Source organism: Arvicola amphibius, chromosome 7 (assembly GCF_903992535.2).
Source record: "Arvicola amphibius chromosome 7, mArvAmp1.2, whole genome shotgun sequence".
Lineage (NCBI taxonomy): Eukaryota > Metazoa > Chordata > Mammalia > Rodentia > Cricetidae > Arvicola > Arvicola amphibius.
Window position 1 is genome coordinate 117472674 of NC_052053.1, and position 25667 is coordinate 117498340.

At 41.6% G+C, this 25667-nt stretch overlaps 1 protein-coding gene across 1 annotated transcript in view; it reads right to left on the reverse strand.

Annotated features, from left to right (window-relative positions):
* Ttc6 (tetratricopeptide repeat domain 6) overlaps positions 1–25667 on the reverse strand; it is a 164115-nt gene that overhangs the window by 118609 nt on the left and 19839 nt on the right. The window contains 4 exon segments of the mRNA XM_038336062.1: positions 15402–15731; positions 15733–15881; positions 15884–15931; positions 15934–16294. Coding sequence (XP_038191990.1) covers positions 15402–15731; positions 15733–15881; positions 15884–15931; positions 15934–16279 — 873 coding nt within the window. The 5' untranslated portion in view covers positions 16280–16294.

A 25667-nucleotide genomic window follows, 5' to 3' on the forward strand; every position in this document is an offset into this window, starting at 1 on the left:
TGGTCCTGCACACTTGGCCTGACCCTAGCTCTATGTCTGACTCGAATTTACACACAGATGCTTCTTCTATACTGATGTACATATATGAGAGATTACACCTCCCCCATCTAACGTTTGGCACCTTTAAGACAGGTAACCACTAACTAAAGGAAATTTGGTATTTTTATCAATGATCCAGAAATTAATCATGATAGTCAAGATTTTCTAAAAGCCAAGATGCTGACAATGTTTACTGAAGCTTCAAATGGGACAGTGAGAGTAAACGCTAGCCAGGCTATAAACTGTGGTGACAACAGAGAGAAAGAACACAAGGAGAAGAGGCAGAAGAAAGGAGAAAGTGCAGGGAAATTAGCTTCGCAAATTACAGCGTATCCGTCGGCAGAAAACCATTTTCCGTAGGAAGAAGAAAAGGCTAAAACCAGACCCTGCAGCTGGTCTTAGAGGACACGTGGACGCAATATTAGACCTCCTATTTGCTTTCTGGGGAACTGTCATTAACTTTTAAAAGTTGTCCAACCAGTTCTCGTATTCATGCCCCATCCAACCAACAAATGCTTAATTAGTTTTGGATCTTTGTTTAAACTGACGGCTGTGGTTCAAAAATCCCCCAAGGTCAGCATTACAGTTTGCATCTTAAAACAGTCAAATGGCCTAAGGGTTTTCTGTGGTTCGGAGGTTGTTATTTTTCATTTTGGTTTGCAAAGGAACTGGTCCATAACTCTGTGCCCTAATACGCCTTATTCAAATACAAAACCATTTTCACGGCATCTGAGCCAATAAGTACAGAAAATGGAAACATTGGTTATTCCTCACCTCTTCATTGTGCAGGCATCTACCAACCTCGGGGCCTGGCAGAGACCTTGGGAAGCAGGACCTAGTCAAAGAGGCCCAAAGCGATGTCAGCCAAGGCCTAGGGTTGGAGGGGGAAAGCTCGCACTTTCCCATAGGAAAGCTTCAGAGGCCCTGCCTCTGAGGCTATGTACTCTCTCTTAACAAATAATATCGGCAGGTTTATTTATCTAGTTTCTCAGCCCGAGGCAGAACAGAAATAAGATATTAGGAGGAGAGCTTTGGGAGAGGAGCTACTTGCAGCACACCGAGAAACTGACTGTGAAACAGACAGCAGCAGTCTAATGGGAAGGAAGAAACAAAAAAAATATTTCGAAAGGAAACAAAAGAATTCAAAGCACAGCTGCACGCAGGGGTGAGGCACACACCTCACTCACCAGTAACACCTGGGAGTAGCGCTGGTAGAATAGCATAAAGAAGTGACAGCCGAAACAGCGCCCTCCACTCTCAAGGGAAGGATGCTCCCAGCACTCCTGCAGGGATACATTCATAGAGGAAAGGGGAAGGTGATGCAAGGCAGAGACCCTAAACCGTCAAAAAACAACCAACAAAAACAATCTCAGCACCAATTATAATTACTCAATGGTGAAGGGATCCACAAGCCAGCATAAGACTGAATTTTAAAATCCAGTTGGAAGACATTGTATTGAGCTGTTGACCTTAAGTTGTACGAGATTTTTAAATATCTACTCAGCAATACAGAACCGGAAGGATGCTACAGTCGTGGTTGGTTATCTACAGCCTAGAGTCTGTTCCACTATTAACTGTAGGTGATCCTGGCAAACTGTTTGTTTCCCATAGGTTCTGTTTTCACTTTTGTCTCTGGGGACACTAAGAGACAGTTGTGAAGTGATGATTCCCTACAACCCCTCCACTGCAATTCTGCTTCACCTGATTGTTCACTGTGGACACGTGGACACAGGAAAAAGGAGCTACCATAGATTATAACAATAAAAAAAGGTTCTTCCTGGTTCTCAGGTTTCAAGGGAACCTGACAGAAGGAACAGGGGAAAAGTCACAACTGAGTTCTGGTGGGGTGGGTACTGAATTTCTGGGCCAGAGTAAACTGTCAGGGAAGTGATACATGCATGGATGCTGCTGGACCCTGGGGTAAGGGGCTTCTACCCAGCTCTCAGTGACTAAGTCTGAGGAAACCAACGGGAGACATATTGATGGAGAATGGAAAACAGAAACAACCTGGAACCACTTCACAAGGAGAATCTAAAGGCACCAAGCTTGTAAAGAAAGAAACAGAGGTGTGGCATGCCAAGGCAAGGGGGCAGCATATGATTCTCACAGCGCTTACTAAGGGTGACAAGTTACTTCTGTGTGCCCCGGGGCATATAAGGATTGGAATGTTTGGGGTACAGATGGATGCCTCAGCGGAAGTGTTCAGAATGGCATACAACATAGGGATCCCACCATCTAGCCAACACACCCATTGGAAGTATATTTGACATGCTCAAAATCAACCCACACTATTTTACAGGTTAGCTTCACCAATAACAATAATAATTATTATTATTGTTATTAATTTAATATGCCTTTTAAACACAAAACAGAAACCAAAGTCTACTACCACAGCCTGCCTAGGTTTAACAAGCCTTACAAAATTTGCCAGTAAAGGCTTTGTGGGAACCTAGTCTGTTTGGATCCTCACCTTCCTAGACCTGGATGGAGGGGGGAGGACCTTGGACTTCCCACAGGGCAGGGAACCCTGACTGCTCCTTGGACTGGAGAGAGAGGGGGAGGGGGGGTGGGAAGGGAAATGGGAGGAGGGGAGGAGATGAAAATTTGTAAAATTATATAATTTAATAAAAAAAGAAATAAAAATAAAAAAAAAGATTTGCCAGTAAAACATAATAGTTTATAAATGCACGAGGCCGGATCTCTTGCCGTTTTCTGTATGTAAGCACAGAAAGGTTTGTCTGTTTAACTGCACTCTGTTACCCAGGCTTGGAACCCTGTGTCAGCTATAGCCACTTGGCTCACAGCACTCCCGTCACCAAACACACATGTGTCACTCTGCAATTACACACAAACACACACACTGGATACGGAAATCCATGCTGTAAATGTAGAATCAAGTATAATGAAATTAGCAGCTCTGTGAAACAGAGGAATGGAATATTTTTGGTGGGGGGGAGGGGCTCAACACAGGGTTTCTCTGTGTGGCTTTGGAGCCTGTCCTGGAACTCGCTCTGGAGGCCAGGCTGGCCTCGAACTCACAGAGATCCACCTGCCTCAGCCTTCCGAGTGTTGGGATTAAAGGCGTATGCCACCAATGCCTGGCAAGAAGTGGATCTTCATTAATAAGGAAGCAGTATTAGAATGTTATTGTTAGACGATGCATTTTTAACATAATGTTAATTTTTCAAGGATTATGTACTAAAGCTGCTCACTGAATTTTTAATTAAACTACTTACTTAATTAAGCTGCTAGTCTCCTCTAAAACTATCCATGAAGGTCTATTTCTCTGTGTCTCGCATTTTCCTTTTTTCCAGTCCACCCTGTACTCTTATCATCTGTTAATAAATTATTCTTCTTACCAGAAACGGATTGTTAAGATTGCAAGCTATGAGATTTGTTTGGTTTGTTCTTTGTTTTATCATACTTCGTCACCCTGTCCCATGTCACAATACAGACTCGATGTTTCAGTAAAGCAAAATATCACTTTTCCATTTTAAAAGCCCTCACACTGCTATGTCTCTTGCTGAATACACTCCAGTCGGATATGAGCATCCTGTAGTACACTCTAATGCTGACAGCATTGCCTACACGGTTCTCCCATCCTCTGGTCCTTCTTGCGCTCTAAGGTTCTTTATATTCTTCAACCCAGATACGTCTATTATCAAGAGATAATAGGATTTCATTACAAGTTATTCTCATTTTTCTTGTACATTACAAATAAGTCATACTGACATCGATATGCAGACAGAAAAGATAATTGTGAATTTATTTTATGACATTAGAGGGGATAAAATATATCAAATAAGAAGAAAGGGCTAGACTGGCTCTCTGGCTACCTCTGGGATGTCATCTCCCCATCCAAGTCCTCCGGCTGTCAAATACCACATGGGCACTTCTGCCTCAGGACTTTGCTGTTGCCCTTCCCTCTGCCTGTATCATTCCTCTCCCATTCAAACACTGTATGCCTTGTCCCGTACTTCTTCAGATGTGTGCTCAAATGACCTGGTCTCTTAAGACCTTTCCATGACTATCTTATTTAAATGACTCTGAACCTCCGTCACTCTCTGCCTCTTGCAGCATACAGTTATTTTCCTTACCTCGTTGACGATAATAAAATGCATCGCCAATTGTCTATTCTGTCGACGTCTTCTAGATTATAAGCCTAAGAGAGCGGGAACTTCATTGCTTGCTTCTGTTTCTTAATCTGGCAAGAATCTTCCATGACAGGAATGCAATAACATGAATGGATGATGAAAACTCCCTTACTGGTGGACAGCTACTAGTAGGAGTCTGAGCTGATGAATTAGATCCTTGGCCCTCCTTCCCAATTGAAGCTCCACAGACATGCCTTCTGGATACTAAATACGGCAAAGGTTTTCTCCGCAAACAGTTTCCACTACTAAGAAGTGCTGAGAAGCCTTTGAACTTTCAAATTAGCAAAAACTCAAAGGTTATCAAATGCTAATCAAATAATGAACAAGGCTGGTGGAGAGCAGAAGCACACTGGTACCCATCTCTGGTGGGAATGCAGCCCATTCGGCTTCACAAGGTTTGATGCCGTAATGTGTACTCAGAGCCTTTAAGTGAAATTCAGTTTTTCACTGTGTGTTGCCTCATCTGTGATAATTTTGGAGCTGGAGAGATTGCTCAGAAGCTAAGTGCACTTGACACTCCTTCAGAGGGCTAGTTTGGCTCCCAGCATCCACATTCAGTGACTCAGAAATGATTGTAACTCCACTTTTAGAAGATCCAATGCCCCTTTTGGCTTAGATGAGCATCCATGCATCAAGATGGAGTGTGCAAACATGTTCATGCAGACACAACACATTTTTTTCAGTTTCAATAATTCCTTTTTTATTAATTAAAACAAACTATTTTAAAAGATAATTTTGTCCTCAGAATTATATGGCATTACTAGCTCCATTGTATAGATGAGAAAACTGAGGCGCCCACACGTTAATAAACTGCCTGATAACTCGCTCCCCTTTTCCAGAATAATAAAATGTAAACATTACACATGGCTTCCCACAACAATTATCTTATTTTTCTTCCTTTTTGGGACTTAAACGTGCTTGTATGCTGAAAACTGGGGTCAATAAAATATAAGCCAAAATTACAAGCAACTCTGGGCATGTGCTTTTCTTATTCAGTGGCCTCCTGTCAGCAAGAATGCTGATGTGATCGATATCTGATGCAGCCATGTTGGACCTTAAGATGACCGTGGGAATGAGGATCACAGGAGGTGGGGCCATCAACTGACAGGAATCTAGATCTTGGCCTTGCCAGATGCCATATCTCTCCTGCACTAGCTTTTTACAAGACCTTTTTATTTTTTTTTTTAAACAAGGAAGAAATAAACTTTGATGTAGTCTAAGCCACTGTTACTTTGGGTTCCCTGGTTATCTAGATCTATAAACTAACCAAAACTAGTCCTGTCAGGCCTGCCACTTACTCCTTGTTTCTTGTTAACATGGTGTTTGGCTAAACCGATTTCATTTCCTACCAGTGACAGTTTCTATGAATTATGCATTCCATTTAGCTTTTTCAAAAATACCCCTTGTGAATAGGTATTTATTATCTCTTCTCTTAACCCCAAAGAGCAACAGGGCAGTCATACATAAAAAAAACCCATTATGAGAATAATAGTCAGTAATCACAATCGCCTGCCAAAGACAATGTAATGAAGTAGATCGCCGTAGCATAATATAAAACAATGAAGGGTGGCCCAGCTGACTCAATCCTTCGTTTCTTAAAAACCCTATTTCTAAGGATTAAGAGATGAAGATCTTAAGATCTGAAATGTTCTTGAGGGGAAATCTCACTCAGATGAGGAGGTCTGGATCCATTAGGATGTGCTCCTGTGTGCCTAATAAATTTGTAGTGAGCCAAGCAAAGGGCAAGAATCTCACTGATGATGTCATCTGTAAAGGCTGAAGAAGACAGACAACCTCTTAAAAAGGTGGGTGATGAGAGATTAGCTTATTAACAAGCAGAATAAATCTGTGACCAATGTGTTGATTTATGTGGGAAAAGTTATCACAATAATACTTAACCCCATGTAAATAATATCTGAAGCACTGGCTTTTCCCTGCTGGCATGGGAGTATTCTTGGTAAAGACGAGTTACGCAGCCCATCTGTTGAGAATTTCCAGCAAGGCTCTAACTCACCATCTATGATAAGAAAGACTTCATATATAACAAAATATCTTTCTTCTCCTAATGCTGGAGACCCATAACTTCTAGCCAAGAAGAGGAAATACAGGTATTTAGTTTGAGAAAAACAGATCAAGGCTTTCCAACAAATACAGTTACTAAGATTTAAAAAGAAAGAAGAAAGAAAGAAAGAAAGAAGAAAGAAAGAAAGAAAGAAGAAGAAAGAAAGAAGAAAGAAAGAAGAAGAAAAGAAAGAAAAGAAAGAAAAGAAGAAAGAAGAAAGAAAGAAAGAAAGAAAGAAGAAAGAAAGAAAGAAAGAAGAAAGAAAGAAAGAAAGAAAGAAAAAAGCAAGCAGGTCTGTCACTCAGTCTTGTCTAACATGAAAGATCTAATCTTTTACACACAGCCAAACTAATGCAAGTGAGCAGAATCAGGGGTGTGTGGCTGATGGTGCAGGCTAGCGAGCCTATAAATAGCTCCTGATGTGACCAGTGTCATTTGTCCCCCTCCGTATCCTTTCAACAGATGGGAATGAGTGGGATCCCTTACAGCTCCAGCTCCAGTCCCATCCCGTACCCTCTCCACTCACAGGAAATCTAACTGCTGCTGACTTTCCCCAGGTCCAGGTGGTCTCGACAAAAGGATCGGGAAGAGACTGTAAGACCAACCCACCACAGGAAGGTTCTCACGCCACAGAGATCTAAAAGCAGAGGGTTATGGTGAGAAATAATCTTAATATTTGAGCTCTGGGTCTTAAGGTAGACGGGGGAAGAATGGAAGACAAAGGGAAGGAGAGAATGGAAAGTCCCAGAGTGACAGAAAACAAGTCGCAACAGTTCCGCACTCCCGTCAGAAGTGCTCACTAGTCCAAGGCCCAACCTAATTGGCATAGGGCCTAGCAAAAACCACTTTCCTCAATGAAATCTATGTTTCCTTATCTGTAGTACAATGCGTGCATGTGTGTGTTTCCAGATCAACACACTGTTTTAGGGTAAAACAGGGGCAAGAAACACTATGAGCAATTAATCCCCAGAACTCTGAAAGTTCTTTCCTATATAATAACATCATGAAATAAAATATGTCCAAGGCAGTGCATTAAATGAGGATGTGTTCCATTTTCATGGAATTTAACCTTTCATTCGGCCACGATCATGAAAACACACAATGATAACATGTATGACTAAGTCCATCAAGTCATTCCTCCCCACTTTGGTGAGACAAAGACTCAACACATTAGAAATGAAGTAAGGATGGACCCTTAGAATATCAGCCTTAAGGTAAAATATGCATTCAATACAATTAGAAAATGCACTATGCAATCGCTAGCCTGTTTTCATTTGGGGTAAGAGATGCTTAACCATGATTATAATTGGCTAGTTTTCAAGATTTTGATTTTATTGTCAAAACTGTTTATCTACCCATCCTTAAAACCCACATGTTTACCTAGTCTATTTTAAAAACAAACACTGTAAAAAAAAATACAGCTGCCTAGCTTCAGGCTGTTGGGAGTTACAGCATAGCTGAATTCAAGGGCAACCAAATACTGTACTTTTCAGTAATAAAAAAAAATAAAAAGTTCCTCATGTATAATAAGCTGGTGTGTAACTTTCCTGGGCTCTGTAGTTGATTCAAACTGCTGGCAAGGCAGCCATGCCATTCTTAGCCTTGCTATCATCCTTACATGTTACTGTCTTGGCTTGTATAAACTTTTCCCTCCAGTTTTACACAATGTGAATAAAAGTCATCACTGGAGGCAGCCAACAAAATGGTCTGAGAGCAGGAATGGGAGAGAAGGGTTGAATTAGCCAATGCAGAGCATATAAGAAAAGGTGTTATGGAAACCCACCTCAAGGTGATTGAGATATGTTAAAAAAAAACAACAAAAGAACTTTTCATTCCTATTTTCTAGCAGGGGAAGCTTGGGGGTGGACAAGAGAGCCCCCTTCCTCCTCAACAGTAGCTTGCAAGGCAACTTCTGATTCTTCATGGACAGGTCTTTGAAATTCATGTTGAGGTCTCACTTGCTCCTTCAACCATCTGAGGAAAAATACAAACTGGGATTCTTCAGAAATGATTGTGTTTCTCTAGAAGAAAATACCCTCCCTTGCCCACATCCTTACTTTGTAACCTAACATAATATAACAAACCACTCACTTTTGTAGCATATGTTCCAAAACAATTATAAGCTGGTCCTATCTTTCTGTAGCCTAGACCTGTTTACATGGTAGGAGAATAAAGCCACCAGATCTTATATGATATACATCTGGACTTTAAATAACTTGAAGGATTTTCTTTGCAAAGTACTATAAAATTAGAAGATATTGAAAATTAGAAGATATTATTAATTTAATAATTAATACTAAGCTTATAGAGGAACCTGCTGTCACTGGTATACATCCCCTCCAAACAACACAGGTCATCACCATTCCTCTTGGTTTAGCAGCATAGCAGGACAATAAGATCTTCTTGCTGCAGACACAGCATGTTTTGGTTTCAGGACATGGAGAAATCAAACTGCATTGACTTGAAAACTTCCCCCCTCCTGGATAGCTTTCAAAGTGACCGAGGTGGGTAAACAACTGCTGGGATGAAAAGCCACCAATTTACGTACACGGTGGTGAAACCTGCATGCAACCTCCCAGACAAGACATGCCCACAGGTGCAATGACTGTTACTGGGGTGGCCAATTGTTTTCTGACCAGATTCCAAGATGACTCCACAGAAGATGATTTGTGCCTGGCATTGTAAACTTGGCCAAAAGCCTATATCTGGGGAAGGAATATGCCCTAATGGAGCAACTCACTACTCCACTATTGTTTTGCTAGAGACACAGGTTGTCAAATTACCTTCTAATTATTTTTTTTCTTTTTTTTTTCTTTTTCCTTTGGTTTTTCGAGACAGGGTTTCTCTGCAGCTTTTTTTTTTTTTTTTTTTGAGCCTGTCCTGGAACTAGCTCTTGTAGACCAGGCTGGCCTCGAACTCACAGAGATCCGCCTGCCTCTGCCTCCCGAGTGCTGGGATTAAAGGCGTGCGCCACCACCGCCCGGCTACCTTCTAATTATTATGTTTAATATAGACTAGTGATGCTATCACACTTAGTGCGGGAAGCTTCTTCATACAGGAGATAGCAGTCCACACAGGGACTCAAAGTTTGGCAAAGTGCTGAGAATAAGTGACTTGAACGTTCGGCCCAAACTGAGACATCAGTGTCAATGCCCTCAGTGCTCAGGGAGTATCACAGAAGAGGGAGCAGAGAAAATGAAAGGCCTGGAGGGGGAACTTCAGTGCTATGAAATGATGTCTTGTGAGTATAACATCATCCTTGTACTCATGAGCATGGCGGCTATGGCTACCTGTGAACAGTCCTTCATCCTGTGTCATTGTATGTCAGTGTGAGTGGTTTAATAAAGAAGATGGCTGGTCAATAGCTGGACAGGTAGAGGCTAGACAGGACTTGAGACAAAAAGAGAACATGAAGAAAAAGGGGAGGAGTCTCAGAATCACAAGGAGACACGGAGAGAAAGATATTCATTTGCCCTACTATGTGGCAGACAGTAGATAAGAAATATGGGTTAGTTAAAAATGTAAGAGTTAGCTAGTAACAAGCCTGAGCTATTGGCCAAGACTATATAATTAATGATAAGTCTGTGTGGGTTTTGGGAGCCGCTGCCAGGACACAGAGAAACTCTGCCTACAGTTACTGACAGGAGACCTGAAGAGATCAAGTCAGTTAATAATTCCAACATGGATGAGGAAAAGGTTAATAAGACTCCAACCAAAGCTGAAGAACTTTTGACAAATGATCGCTAGTCACAGAGGGGAAGTCATTTTTCTCCCAGAGTGTGGCAACTGGTAGGTTGCCCATGTTCATGTAGGCAGAACTAATTGCACTTAACTGGATTATAAATAAAATAAGGAACACACAGGTAGGGGGGGCACACTCTGGAGGGGTCTGGGTGGAGGGGAAGGAGGGAAGCTAGAGGTAGATATGATCAAAATACACTGTATGTGTACATAAATAGCCAAAAGAATAAAAAACAGTTTTACTTAGCTTCTCTAGGGTCATAGACTATAGGCTCATTATCCTTTGCTTTATAGCTATCCACTTATGAGTACATACTATGTTCATCTTTCTGTGTCTGGGTTGCCTCACTCAGAATGGTTTTTTCTAGTTCCATCCATTTGCATGCAAATTTCAAGATGTCATTTAATAATAATAGTAATAATAATAATAATAATAATAATAAAAGACCAATGCTCTGTAACATTAATGAAATAGTGCTGATTTTAACTATCCAGATAGTATCTGCTTCACCTCCATTCAAGGAGATTCTGAGGCCTTGGATCAGTCAGTCCAATGTAAAAGGATAAACATTAAATAAAGGTGAATTAAGATTTATATGAAATAACGATCCATAGAGCAGGCAAGGGACAACTTCACCCTAATGTGAAAATAACCGCAGTTACAGCAGCCAGCGAAAGAAATTACTGTCAGCAGCATTTTGTTCACATCGCCTCACATATGTAGATCTTGCTGCACACCAATTTCATACATGTAAAGACAGATCACATCCAAGATTCAAATACACATGGACTTTGCCACTTAACAGTTTAAAATCAGGGATCTGGTTACAGAAACTGAAAAAAAATATTGGGTAGCATCTGTACTAAACAATAGGGAAGATAATCTGAACTTTATAATGAATTAGCATCTCACTTTTCAGGTAATTCTGTATTCAGATCTCAACAAAGAAAAACTCATGTAAATAAACTGTACTTGTATTCACAAAGAATATATTGATTTTGTGAGAACAACTTCTGGCTTGGTTCAAAATTACTGCAACAACCAAGCCAGCTAACAGGAAAGGAATCTATGAGAACTAATACAAATATTCTATTTTCCATTTGGAAATGAAAATACACAAGCATTTTAATATTTACTGAAAGCATCCAAATATATAATAGATCTTGAAATGTTAAATTAAAAAGTATTAATTTGCTGGGTGTGGTGGCGTACACCTTTGATTCCAGCTTTGGGAGGCAGTATCAGGCAGATCTCTGTCTGAGTTTGAGGCTAGCCTGGTGTAAAGCAAGTTCTAGGAAAGCCAGGGATACACAAAGAAACCCTATCTCGAATATATTGTATATATTGACTTGATGATAATCACAGGGAGATTCTTAATGATTGTATCATTGGAAATATCATGAGAAACTATGTTTTGAGAACAAAGTCCTACACAAAGCATTAATAAATGTATCATGCAGAGTAGAAAAGATGAGCCCAACCATTCCTTTCTGATTGTACTGGTGTCATTCAAACAATATGGATGATTTTCACTGCCCAGATCTCAATAGATTTCTACAATATACTTTCAACAAACAAAAATGTATTCCCAAGATAAAGTTGAAATTTGAACAGAGAAACAAGAAATTGTTTAAACAATACACAATACCAGCTGCTTAAAAGAATATGATGTACTTATTAATGTATATTCATTTTCATGTTTCAAAAATAAGCTGAAGTATATGTATAGTCCAGTTTTAGTTTTACATATTAAAAAATCCATTATCTGGTGTGTGTGTGTGTGTGTGTGTGTGTGTGTGTGTGCGGAAAATCACACCTTGTACTAAGACCTGAAATCTATATAAATAATAAATATTTCTTAATATGGTTAGCTAAAAAGAGCTTACAGCCAAAGCCATGGTGCACATTTGTGATCCCAGCACCAGCACCGGGGAGGACTGTAGTTCCAGGCTCTTCTGGACTATAGAGCAAGAACCTATCTCGCAAACAAAAAGAGAAGCTGAGAAACAGAACTTTAAAAAAGAATACACCAGTTGATGAAGTCCGTCTTCAGAGGGTTTTAGATTGCAGAGGATCAACCTCTATTATTATTTCTTTATGTGTCTTTCTATAACATGTATAAGGAACCACACACATTTAAGAGACTGCTGATAGAGACTGTGTCAAGGCAAGTAAAACAGGATGAATACTGGATGACTATGGGGCTTGGAAGAAAACAGCTAAACACGGTCAAAGGAGAACCAAAGACACTGACAGGCAAAATGTCGCCACAGGAACTCTGTGCAAACTTGCCAGCAGGAGCAGGAGAGGCACCCGGAGCTTCTGTCAACTCCAGAGTTTCCTAAGAAGTGCTCAGAAAGTGGGAGACCTCATCTGCCGAAGGAAAGGAGAATTTGAAGATATAGCAAGGGCAGACCACGTTCTTTATAAAAGAGAAATGAAGACCTATAACCCTCCCAGAGGAAAAATGGACATTCAAGGACACCAGCACAACCAAGCGGCCTCCTTCATCTCTTGTTCTGAGCATCCTCTGCCAACCACAGAACACCCTTGCTTATCCAGTATGGATGCGTGAGCATTCCCTGCTGACCACGGGAGAGCACCCTGGCTTATATCAAGTGTACATGTCTGAACATTTCCTGTTGTCCACAGGAGAGCACCCTGGTTTATCCAGTGTGGATGTCTGAGGATCTCCTGCCGACCACAGGAGAGCACCCTGGCTTATCCAGTGTGGATGTCTGAGCATCTCCTGTTGACCAACAAGGCACACCACCTAATCCTTCTCAAGTTGGGCCACTCCCTGATGACTAAGCATTCAGATACATGTGCCTAAGGGGCCACTCTTATTCAAACCATTGCATCAATATAGGGGGGTGGTTGGGAGCAATAGAGACGGGGAATGGAGGAGAAGGGGCTCCTTAGTGAAGCAGAGGGAGTTAAATACAGAAAAGGGTGGGAGGTGAGCAAAATAGCAAGAAGGATGTCTGAAAAGACACAAGGATGCATGTTATTAACTATTTCTCTTTTTAAAAACAAACTATAATGCACATAGGAATTCAGTGTATAAATACACATATCTACTTCTAATGAACTTTCTCATTTGGACTGACACTGCTCCCTCCAAGTACCAAAGACCACCTAACAAAACCCCAATACCAGAAATAAGGAGTCCTCTGTTGAGTAGATGACCAGGGCTAAGAGACTTCCAAAACATACAACCTACTGCTGTTGCCTTTGGAAGGTAAGTCCTTATTACTGAAGACACCATGCCCTTCAGAAACAGGGCCAGAGACCCCTGAGCTGGTGCTGACCAGAATGCCCTTTCCCCAAGGACCGCCTTTCAATGAGCTAAGAGGCAGAATGCAAACTTCCAAAGGAGAAAGGCAGCCTTTAGTCCTACCCAGCTATGACGCCTATGAATAACGTCAAAGACCAGCATGGAATGATAACTCTTCGTGCAGTAGTGGCACACATACCTTGGCAACAACCAACAGCTCTCCAATCGGACTGAAAATCTGCTCATTAAGAAGGATGCCACATCTGGTATTGGAAACCCAGTTAACTGTTCAATGCTAGTGAGGTCGTGATTGTTGGAGGAGAATCTACAGCCCTTAGTTGTCTACACCAGCATACTTCCTAACCATAATCTATAAACATATGTTCTTATACCCACAGGTAAGAGTAGTCTTCACCTTCACCTTCATCAAGGAAACTTCTCTTTGTAACAGAGACCACTATAGAAAACCACACCCAATCAAAATGCAGGGCTGTGGCATCCAGTCCCAAAACATACGTTTTCAAAACACTCCGGTACCTAGGATTCATGAAAAATTGTAGAAGAGGGGAAGGAAATGTGAGAGCCAGAAGTTCAGGGAATTTTCTGGGAGATTGTGTCTCCTATTAACATCCAAAGCTATATTCACCAAGGCTCAGCAAATGACTGCCCAAAGGTGAGTGATGAATGTTCCAGACTGCATAGGGAAAAGCCCAGGAGGCCTCAACCCTACACAAAGAACTATAGGCAAGGGAGCAGGAGAGATGCCCCCTCCCCAGGGAAGAGCCCACCAATTGGTTGTCTAGTGCCAAAAGGTTAGCCCTGAAAACATACATGCAAGTATCATTATATGGACTCAACAGGTTATATTTAGGAATATGTTTCTATGCAAATACATATATGTGTGCAATAACAATTAGCGAAAAAAGAGGCCATAAATTTGAAGTGTATGGGGGGGGTTGGGGGGAGGGAAGAAAGGCAGACATTTTTAATTAAATAACAATCTCAAAAATAAAGAAAATATAAAAATAAATAAAAATTTTAGCCGGGCAGTGGTGGCGCACGCCTTTAATCCCAGCACTCGGGAGGCAGAGGCAGGCGGATCTCTGTGAGTTCGAGACCAGCCTGGTCTACAAGAGCTAGTTCCAGGACAGGCTCTAAAGCTGCAGAGAAACCCTGTCTCGAAATAAAATAAAATAAATAAATAAATAAATAAATAAATAAAAATTTTAAAAGTACTTTGAGATTCCATCCAACCCTAGTCAGAATGGCCAAGATCAGTAAAACAAATGATAGGTCATGCTGGCAAAGAAGTGGGAAAAGGAAAACACTTATTTATTGCTGTTTGGAATGCAAACTGGTACCACCACCATGGAAATCAGTGTCAATTCCTCATGAAACTGGGAATAGATTTACCTCAAGATCCAGCCATACTACTTTTGGATATATACCCAGAGGACTCTATATCCTGCTACAGAGACCTTTGCGCATCCGTGTCCATTGCTGCTCTATTCATAACCGGAGATTGGAAACAGCCTAGATGTTCATCAGCTGATGGATGGGTAATGAAAGCGTGGTATAGTCACACAATGGAATATTATTCAGCTGTTAAAAAGATGAAACTTGTCTTTAAATGGATGGAGAAGGAAGGGAAAAAAAAATCACCCTGGATGAGGTAATCCAGCCCCAACAAATAAAATCTCTTTTATATGCAGATATTAGTTTTTTAAGCTTTCAATACCTATGCTAGCAGCTGAATTAGCCCAGAGGTTAGGTAGATAGAAAGGAACTGTGGGGACGCTAGATTATAGCAGTGTGGAGAAACAACGGGAAAACTTGAATAGGAAGCTTCTAGGGGAAGGGGACGGAAGAGAGAAGAGAGAGGTACAGGAGGAAATATGGAGAGGAACAACTAACACTATGGCCTTTGAAAAGCCATATGGAAAGCTACTACTACTGCAGAAATCTAAATGGAGTCACCAAACCATGGGGCAGACAATATTCCCACTAGACATCTCATGCCAACGAGTAAAACTCCCGGTGCTGGAAATGTATATGCATGTGTGCATTATGTGTATGTATAATCGCCTAGAGCTCGTACACGCAGAAACACTAGTCTAGTTCACCTACTTCCATTGTGAGGTCGTAGTTCTGGCCCAGGATGCTCTGGATGAGCTCCTTGATGGTCTGGTCTGAAGCCAGCTGGGCCTCGGACTGCAGAGAGGCGATGATCTCCTCTATGCTCGTGGGGAAAAAGCGAGTCGCCTGCGGAGGCCAGGACCCCTGGCTGGTCAAGCTCCCTTCGCGCACGTTTCTGACCCACCGAGAACCGCCCGTGCCCTCGCGCAGGTAGTGGGTGTGGATCCGCATCCTGCGCAGCCGTCCGCTATCGTCGAACTCGCTGCCCAGGCTGGACAAGGAGCTGGCATGTCGGTAGCAGGTGCGAACCAAGCCGAGCACCCGGGCTCGTGCGAGGGGATCAGGGGGGGAACACGCGCTTAGACAACCCGCTCGCTCGGCTCTTGGGATGCCGCCTCTTGGGACGCGATCGCGGCCGCAGAAGGAGCGCGGGCCTGGCGGTGCCCGCCTGCCGGGCGATGACGGGGGTGCTTTGAGGGGACCGTGCCGCAGGAACGCCGAGCTCCGCAGGTAGAAGTCCGCGGGCTGAAGGGTACGGGCTTCTCGGGAGCGCGCCGCGTGCTCTGCGGCGCCCCCTGCAGGTCGGCCGCGGCGGGGCGCTCTGGGCTCTGCACCCTAGGCGACGGCGAGGATGGCTTGGCAGCCCAGGACACTTTTCCCTTTGCTCTGGCACTGCGCGGGCGAGCCTCCTGGTCCTGGTCATCTTCGAGGTCATCCTCAGAACTTGCACCAAAAGGCGGCCTGTCAGCCAACTTCTGCTTGAACTGGTGATACCCCTTTTTGGATTCCTGGCGAATCTTCTGAAGCTCTTTAAACATATACGATTCTTCTCGGGCTGTCAGTCCGAAGTGCTTCGGGATGGTGGACATCTTGACGAACTTGACCTGTAAAATACCACCACCGCAAAAATATATATTTATATATTAACGTATTTAACAAAACTTGAGTTTATAAAATTCCAGTTCCGCTAAATGTCTCCGGATAGAACATACTGTGTTCAAGTAAGTTTACGTCTATACCTATGGCCTTTCACAGGAGCCATACAAAATTACTCCAAACCAGCTGTTTCAACCTGTGGGTCGCAACCCCTTTGGGAAAAACAAAAAAAAAAAAACAAAAACAAAATAAAAAAAAAAAAACCTTCATGGGAGTCACCTAAGACCATCGGAATGTAGATATTTTCAATACTATTCATAACAGTAGCAAAATAACAGTTATGAAGTAGCAAACGAAAAAATTTTATGGTTGGGGGTCACCACAACATGAGAGGAATTGTATTACTGGGTCATAGCATTAGGAAGGTTAAGAACTAGGGCTCTAAACTAGGAGGGGGAAAAAAAAAACCCTCAACAATAATTCCCAAGCCCCTTAGGACCTATTTTAGCATTTCTTCTTCTAGACACGGTTTCTCTGTATACAGCTCTAGCTGTCCTGGAACTCCCTTTGTAGATCAGGCTGGCCTAGAACTCACCGAGATCCGCCTGCCTTTGCCTCACTTCCAACAAAGCACGACCCCCACAAGTGTAGGCATAGAAACCTAAGGTAGAAAGCAGGTAGCAGGAACGACAGAGAATGGGGCCTCCCCTCCCCGTGGTTGGACTGAAACAGCAAACATGTTCTTTTTTCAGTTATTTAGAAGTTTCTCAAAATATAAAATTATATCTGACAAGTTTAAATTGGAACGTTTTCACATTTAAAAAATTCTCCGGGGAAACATTGAGGGCTCTGGTAATAGAAGGGCCAAATCTCTGCCCTGGGTTTCATAGCTGTTGCCTCTTCCTTCTCCAGATGGTCCCCGCTGTGTCTCCCTTGCCCAGCCACTCTGCTTGGTGTGTCACTTCGTCTGTGGCAGAGTGAAGGAAGAAGGGTCAGCCCTAGGCAGATGGTGGCAACTGACTCACAAAGCTTGAGTGCTAGACGTTCGTATTTAGTTGTGAGCTACTGGAAACCACTTGAAATTGTTAACAGAAAAGAGGCTTGATAAAATTAGTACTTGGGGATGGTGATATTACACAGAGCAAATGGGGCAACCAAGAAACTTGGTAGGTTTAACCTGACGCCTGAAAATTGGTAAACTGAGCATAAAGAACGCAGACATAATATGGTAAAAATGGTAGCAGCACTAGTCAATGATTAAGAAAAAAGGGGGGAGGGCGGACAGTGGTGGTGCTCACCTTTAATTAGCACTCAGGCAGGCAGAAGCAAGTGGATCTCTGTGAATTGGAGGCCAGCCTGTCTACACAGCTAGTTCCAGGACAGCTAGAGCAGTTACACAGAGAAACCCTGTCCTAGAGAAAAAGAAAAACAAAAGAAAAAGGAAAAAACAAGAAAGAAAGAAGAAAGACAGAAAGAAAAGAAGAAAGAAAAAGAAAGAAGAGAAAGAAGAAAGAAGAAGAAAGAAAGAAAGAAAGAAAGAAAAAAAAAAGAAGAAAAGAAGCAAAGAAGGAAAGAAAGAAAGAAAGAAAGAAAGAAAGAAAGAAGAAAGAAAGAAAGAAAGAAAGACGTGGGATCAGGGATCTGAGCGTGGCGGTGCAGACCTGAAATCTAGCACTCAGGAGGAGAAGCAGAGACAAGTGTGAGACCAAGGCTGATCTACATATTGAGTTTGGGGACAGTCAAGGCTACACAGCAATATCCTGTCTAGAAAATAAAAACCATATAAATTTTAAATATCAGCAAGTAATGGGAGCAACTAAAATCTCATAGAAAAGATGCTTTGGAAGATAAGTCAGTAGGCAGTCACTTGTCAAACATTAACAAGACCCTGGGTTTCATCCTGGCTGAAATCTAGGCCATAACCAAATACATAATAAAATGTGCTATTCACCCAAATGTACATTTCAAAATGGTTAAAGGGTAAATTTCATGTTGTGTTCTTACTATCATTTTTAAATGCCAATTTCCATTCTTCATCATGCTGTTGGATTTTGTAGGTCTGATTATGTAGAAGGAACGGCGGGCTGCGTCCAGCCACCCGGCTGCCAGCTAGCTTTACACCCAAAATAATTACACGGAAACTGTATTCTTTTAAAACACTGCCTGGCCCATAGTTTCAGCCTCTTATTGGCTAATACTCATATCTTGCTTTAACCCATATTTAGTAATTTATATAGCACCACGAGGGGTGCCTTACCAGGAGAGGTCTTAACCTGCGTCTATCTCGGAGAGGAGAAGCATGGAGACTCACTATGGCGACTGCCTGAAGCGTCTCCCCAACTCTCCCAGAATTCTGTTCTGTCTATTCCGCCTACCTAATTTTCTGTTCTCTTAAAGGGCCAAGGCAGTTTTCTTTATTAATTAACCAATGAAAGAAATATAGACAGATAACTCTCCTCCATCATGATTATTCAGCTAGAGATTGTAGATACTAAGAACTATTTAAAATGTAAATGTTCTCCAAGAGACTTGAATCTAAAATTACATAGATAGTATGGAAACCAATAGCGTCCTTTATACTAAGTGCTCTAATTTAAAATACAATGCCAAGTCTTTATAACTGACAAAGAGAAAGCATCTAGATAAAAGCATAATAAAAATTTACTAACACTATATGGAGAAATTTTAGTTTACTTGAAGGTCATAAAAGATTGAATAAAAAACTAATGCTCATTGGTGATAAGTCAAATATCTTACTCAGAGCAGGTAATCACAAGACACTGCATTGATTTCAGGTTATACAAAAATTGAAAAATGATATTTAAAGTGTTTAATTTACTTGAAATAATAAAAGGATCACCAAACACTACAAAAGAGAAATGGAGAATGTGAACACCTGCCCCTTTTTGAGGGATTGACTCGATAATTAAGACTTACAAGGTAGAGCCTAGAACTGAAACTCTGCTGTTAGGATGTGTAGGGACTGAGAAAGAATTTTGAGATAAATGAAGTATATTAAAGGCAAAATTTGATTAGTGGTATAAGGAAAAATTGTTCAATAAATCATGCTGTGGCCATTGGTTGACTACTTAGGAAAGAATTATGCCTTGGTTAGTGCCAAAAATAAGTCGAGATCTATTTAAAATATGTAATAATTAAAATTTAAAGCATTTATTTGTTTACCACTTATCCATATTCCTTGATTAGACTCATATCAGTATACTGTTGACTTCTTAATAGAAGTCATTTACTGTTTAACTGGGATAATATCAAAAAATTGCCTCATTCATCCATTTCTGAAACATTGCGTGCTGACTCTAAACTGGAGACCTTTGCAACATGACAGAGCTCTCCTCGGGGCACTAATAGGCTTTCTTTCTGTGCCCAGTTCTGCCAACGTGTTGTCGTGGGACAATTCAATTCTATACACTCCAAAGGTTCATATTACAAAGAAAAACTAAAAGATGTGGTGGCACATGCCTTTAGTCCTAGTTCCTGGGAGACAGAATTTTAGGCCAGCCTGCTCTCAATAATGAGACCTTCTCAAAGAAGAAAAAAATAGATAAGGGATAAGAACTAGTGAACTAGTTTCTGTGGTCCAGCCCATACAATATGAACATTAGAAATGAGTTCTAAAGTCTTTGAGGGAGTTTCCTCATTTAAAACCTCCTCGTAGTACTTCTGTCCTGGTTGTTTACACAAGTGACGTCATGTTCGCAGGGTCACCACCTGCAAGTGGCTGAGAAGTCCTACGTGGAAAGAGGCACAGGCTAGAAATGCTGCAATACCTGATGCAAGCCGCTTTGCTCTCCTGCATGAACTTCCCTCTTCTTGGTTCCTGTTCTAAGTGCCCTTCCCAACTTCTAGGCCCTCAGTTTGTTCCTGAAGCTTAAACAAACACCCATTGTTTAGCGCTTCCATGCACATTCCCTTGAAATCTAAATAGAAAAGTTGTGTTTTGTGCCCCCTCCCCCAAAAAAATGAATCAGCAGGAAATAGAGCTTAAAATTAAATAGGCGGGAATTTCTATCTGACATTCGACCTGGGTATCTGGAAGCTCATGTGTCAGCTTATCAGAGTTAGCTGCCCCTGGCTCTCAACCCACTCACCCACCACTGAATAAGGAAATCACTTTTAAAAATTCTTTCTTTTTCTTGAGGGCACTTTCCAAAGAGAAGCTGGTTCTAATTTGGAGATATTCAAAGAAAAATAATACATTTGTCCCAAATAAGAAATGCAGGAAAGCCGGGCGGCGGTGGCGCACGCCTTTAATCCCAACACTCGGGAGGCAGAGGCAGGCGGATCCCTGTGAGTTCGAGACCAGCCTGGTCTACAAGAGCTAGTTCCAGGACAGGCTCCAAAACTACAGAGAAACCCTGTCTCGAAAAAAAAAAAAAAAAAAAAAAAAAAAAAAAAAAAAAAAAAAAAAAAAAGAAATGCAGGAAGGGGTCATATTTTCAGTTCATAATCCAAGCTAACTGTACTTCATAGTTTGAGATGGGACAGAGTGTGCTTAAAAAAAAATCTTTGGGAGCCAAGCAAGAATTTCACTCCCCTGTTCTTTCCAAATTTGGAAGCACACCCCTTTCCCTTCTCTTGTACTGGAAGCCTGAGGAAGTAGGCAGCAGAGGGGTGAAGACCCAGCTTTTGCTCCTTCACCACCAGGCTAAGGGAGGCATTAGGAAGAAACTCTGGCCAGAACTAGCTAGACTCAGCTGCTGGAGGGGCCCAACGTGTTTCCTGCACGAACTCTACACTTCAATACAAGCAAGCTCTCCTCCTGTTCTTAAGGCTGTGGTCACTTCCACTATTGGAACAGGAAAGCCAAATTCTCCTCCAGATTCATTTTTGCCCCTTTGAGCAAAGCCCTTGCAATATAGCCATGAATAGCCTGGCTATTCATGAATACATTTGCTGTGTACACAGACTGGCCTTGAACTTCTCATGATCCTCCTGCCTCTGCTTCCCAAGCACAGAAATACAGGCGTGTGACACCATACTCAGGCCTGCTCCAGGTTCTCTGTGAAGCAGACCCACACTGAACACTCCCCAGATGAATTAGGCACAAGCTTCCTGAAGCCCTGAAGCCCAAGGAAGGGAGCCCTGTCTGTTGGGCCTCACTCTTCACAGGGATGCACTGGCAGTGTGGCCAAAGCCCAGGTCAGTAGCAAAATGGTTTACCTGGCTTGTCCTCTCCGATATGCAGTCAAGGTGGCTCAAAGGGAGAAGTGATTCAGTAAGAGCGGGATTCAGACTCTCTCTTTGGTCTACACCTAAAAATTATCTTATTTCCTAAATTCCTGCCAGTGTCAACTTCTACTAAAGTTCCAACAGAAACTCCTACGCCCAGGAACAACTTGGCTTATCTCAGCTGGCAAAAGTTCCAACAGGCAAGGAAAATAAAAATACTATGAAAATAATGTTTCCTTTTGAAAACTCAGTGGGGGAAAAAAAGATCTATTTGTGCTTTGATCAGAATTTCATAGAAATGTAAAGAAAACATCCTATCATATGAATAATTCTACTGAGAACAGAATAGTAATTTTTCCATATTTCTATACTTAGATCCTTGATGAAGAGAGAACCAACTCTTTTTTATGTATACAATATGTCTGCAGGCCAGAAGCGGGCACCAGACCCCATTATAGATGGTTGTGAGCCACCATGTGGTTGCCAGGAATTGAACTCAGGACCTTTGAAAGAGCAGGCAATGCTCTTAATCACTGAGCCATCTCTCCAGCCCGAGAACCAACTCTTAAAAGTTGACCTGGAACTCATGGTTGCACACACACACACACACACACACACAAACACACAAAAGCCAGTGAGATGGTTCAGGAACCACCAAGACTTGGAATACCTGGATTCTGTGCCCAGAACCCACATGCATTGTGAAATATTAGTTGAAAATGTGTTTGTTTTTGCTGTGGAACATCTGTTTAATGATGCAAAAATGTGTTTCATTATTTTATGTTGCATTTGTTTAACTCTGTGAAGTTCTGTTACTTTACCTGCTTTTAGCTGTGCTACTTTGCCTGTGTTTTAACACCTGATTGGTATAATAAATAGCTGAACAGCCAATAGCTAGGCAGAAGAGAGAAATAGGTGTGAGGCGGCATGCAGAGAGAATAAATAGGAAGAGAAGAAAGATGAGGGAGGGATAAAAGGAGGAGGGGAAGACACCAGGGGCCAGTCACCCAGCTACACAACAAGTCACAGAGTAATGAGTAAAGAGCAGTATATAGAATAGAAAGATAAAAGTCCAGAGGCAAAAGGTAGTCCGGATAATTTAAGAAAAGCTGGCTAGAAACAAGCCAAGCTAAGGACGGGCATTCATAAGTAAGAATAACCCTCCATGTGATTATTTGGGGACTGGGTGGTGGGTCCCCCAAAAGAGTAAAGAGCAAAGAGTAAAAACAACCAACAGACCCAACAGAGAGAACAGACCCATGCAGGTTGTCCTCTACGTGTGCACTGTGGTACATATATGCCCCTCCCCAATAAATAAATAAATGTTATCTTTAAAAGTATGCCATGTTGAAACATTTTGAAATACTTAATATACTAATGTAAAACTTTTGTGAAAATGAAGGGATAATTCTTCCTTTGGGGGAGAAAAGCATCATACACAATTAGAATTTTTTATGTAGCATTTGGTCTCCAAATATTTGTGTATTTTTGTGGTTATTATTATTATTATTGCAGTTATTATTTTGTACTTTTATTCCACTGTTGCCTGCTGAGAGGAGGAGGAAATTATCGTAAATTTTATATTTGTCAAGACTGTGTGCTATAATGTGGCTGATTTCAGAGAAGATTCTGAGCACTGATGACAAGAACATGATTTCCCTATGACAGGTGGGATGTTCTCTGCATGTTAAATCCAGTTGGTTGGCGGTACAATTTATCCTGGGGGCTTCTTTGCTGTTTTGTAGGTTGGATGTGATTTTTAAATGTGAGAGGGGGTGTTGAGGTCTCTCAGTGTTATTGCATCAGGACCAGGTCTTTCATGTCCTTCAGTGTGTGCTTCATGAAGCTGAGGTGCCAAAGATTCAGTACATATATATATATATTTTTAATAGTTATATTCTCTTGACGAACTGTTCCTGTATTGCCAGGTGGCGGCCCTCATGCCTATTCTGACTGGCTTTGGTTGGAAATCTACTTCCTTGGGTATAAGAATCACTATGCCAGCTCATTTCCAGCTTGCCTTTGCCTGGTAACATTGTTCGCAACTTTGACTCTCATAATCTGAGTGTCTTTTCTAGTTTTGTAAGAGTTTCTTGGGGACAATGGATAGTTGGATCTTGTTTATCCATCCAGTCAGCTACCCTGTGTCTTTTAGTTGGTGAGTTAAGGTCATTGATGTGTAAGGTTATTGGTGAGGTTTTGGGTTTTCTGGTGCTGTTGTTGGTCATTTCTCTGGTCCTTTTGTTTATTGGTAGATCTTTTCTCCCTCTCCTGCTGGTATAGATTTTTTTTGCAGATTTGTGGCCTTGAACACGATCGATTCTTTCCTAGTTCTCTGTTATCGTTTCCCTTCAAGAAACACATTCGTTCCTGATGTGCTAACAAGTTTTCTGTTAACTTGGTACAAGCCATAGTCATCTGAGAGGAGGGAACCTCAATTGAGAAAATGCCTCCATAAGATCAGGCTGTATGCAAGCCTGTGGAGCATTTTTTTAATTAGCGATTGATGGAGGAGGATCAGCCCATTGTGGGTGGTGCCATCCCTCACCTGGTGGTCCTGGGCTCTATAAGAAAGCAGGTTGAGCAAGCTATGATGTAAGCAAGGCAATAAGCAGGACCCCTTCATGGCCTCTGCATCAGTTCCTACCTCCAGGTTCCTGCCATGTTTGAGTTCCTGTCCTGACTTCTTTCTATGATGGAATAAGATTTGAACATGTCATAAACCCTTTCCTCCCCAGCTTTCCTTTGTTCCTGGTGTGTAATCACAGCAATGGGAACACTAACCACAACACCTGTGTTCTTGCGGATGAAACTGTCTTTTCCTTGTGTGTGTGGTATTCCTTTAACCATTTCCTGTGCTAAGTTATTTTTGCATTAACTTGTATTTGTCTTCAAATGCTCTTATTTACCCATAAATTTCTCCATTAAAATAACATCTTAGTTAATAGTTATTAACTTTCAGGACTTGAAATACCCTATTTTCATTTGAAGTCTTTGTTATCAGATATTATAAGAGTGATACTTGCTTCCTCATTCCATTTGCTTGAAACACATTTCCCATCTTTTGACCTAAGGTTGCATCTGCCTTTGTGGTGAGGTACATTTCCTGGATTCAAAAATAGATGGATCCTCTCTTTCAAACCAATCTACTACTCTGTGTCTATTGGGTGGGAAACTGGCATCACTAGTACCCAAGGGTTGTCGATTTGATTTGTAGTACTTGGTGATTTTACTTTCCTCATTTGCTTACCTACGCTGGAGCATGACTTGTTCTTTTCTGCAGCTTCATGGATGTGTTTACTTTTCTTTTAGTCTGAAGGATTCCTTCGCATATCTTCTGTAGAACTAGCTATGGATTCACTTTGCTTTTCTTACTTTGAAGATTTTTTTATTACTCCAATTATGACAGAGAGACTTGGGGTACAGTAAGATGGGTTCACTTCTTCTTCTTTTTTTTTTTTTTTACAGAAATCCAGTTTTATTTCTAAGACTCTGCCCTAAACTTTTAGTGGGTACCAATAACCATGTGCCACACTCACACCAGGTTGTCTGTGTAACCCAAGGAGTCTGGCCATCAGCACACCACACCAGGGAGGTGCATTGGGTTGGCTCTGCCTTGCTGCTGGTAACTTCTTGTTTCAGTTCATCTACAGTGGTTCCCCCCACACACAACCTCAAGTCCCAGATCTTGAAAGTGGAGCCAGTGGCAGCACAGAGCCAGTAGCAGTTGGGGCTTCAACACAAAGCATTGACGATGTCCACCATCTAGTGTGTCAAGGTGCTTGGCTTCATTGAGATCCCAGGACATCGCCTGGCCATCCTTGTCTGCAGAAGCACAGAGGGATTCATGTGAAAAAAGCATCACTGTGTTCAGATAGCCAGTGTGGCCAGTGTGGTTGGTCTTCGGCTTGTCCTTAGGCTGCTGTTTTCTTTCTGAAATTAAAGTTTCCATTGAGAAATCACCTCTTTTTCTGATGACCCCACCCCATACTTTATGACTTGGTGTCTCTCGTTTGCAAGTTTGGGTTTATTTTCTTTGTTCTGTGTATTTATTATTTTAATTTTAACATGATGTGAGAAGGCTCCTATCTGGTCTTGTCTGTTAAGTTCTAGATGTCTGGATATACATCTCTTCCCCTTGATTTGGGAAATGTTCTCCTGTGATTTTATTTATTTTTTTATTGAGAATGT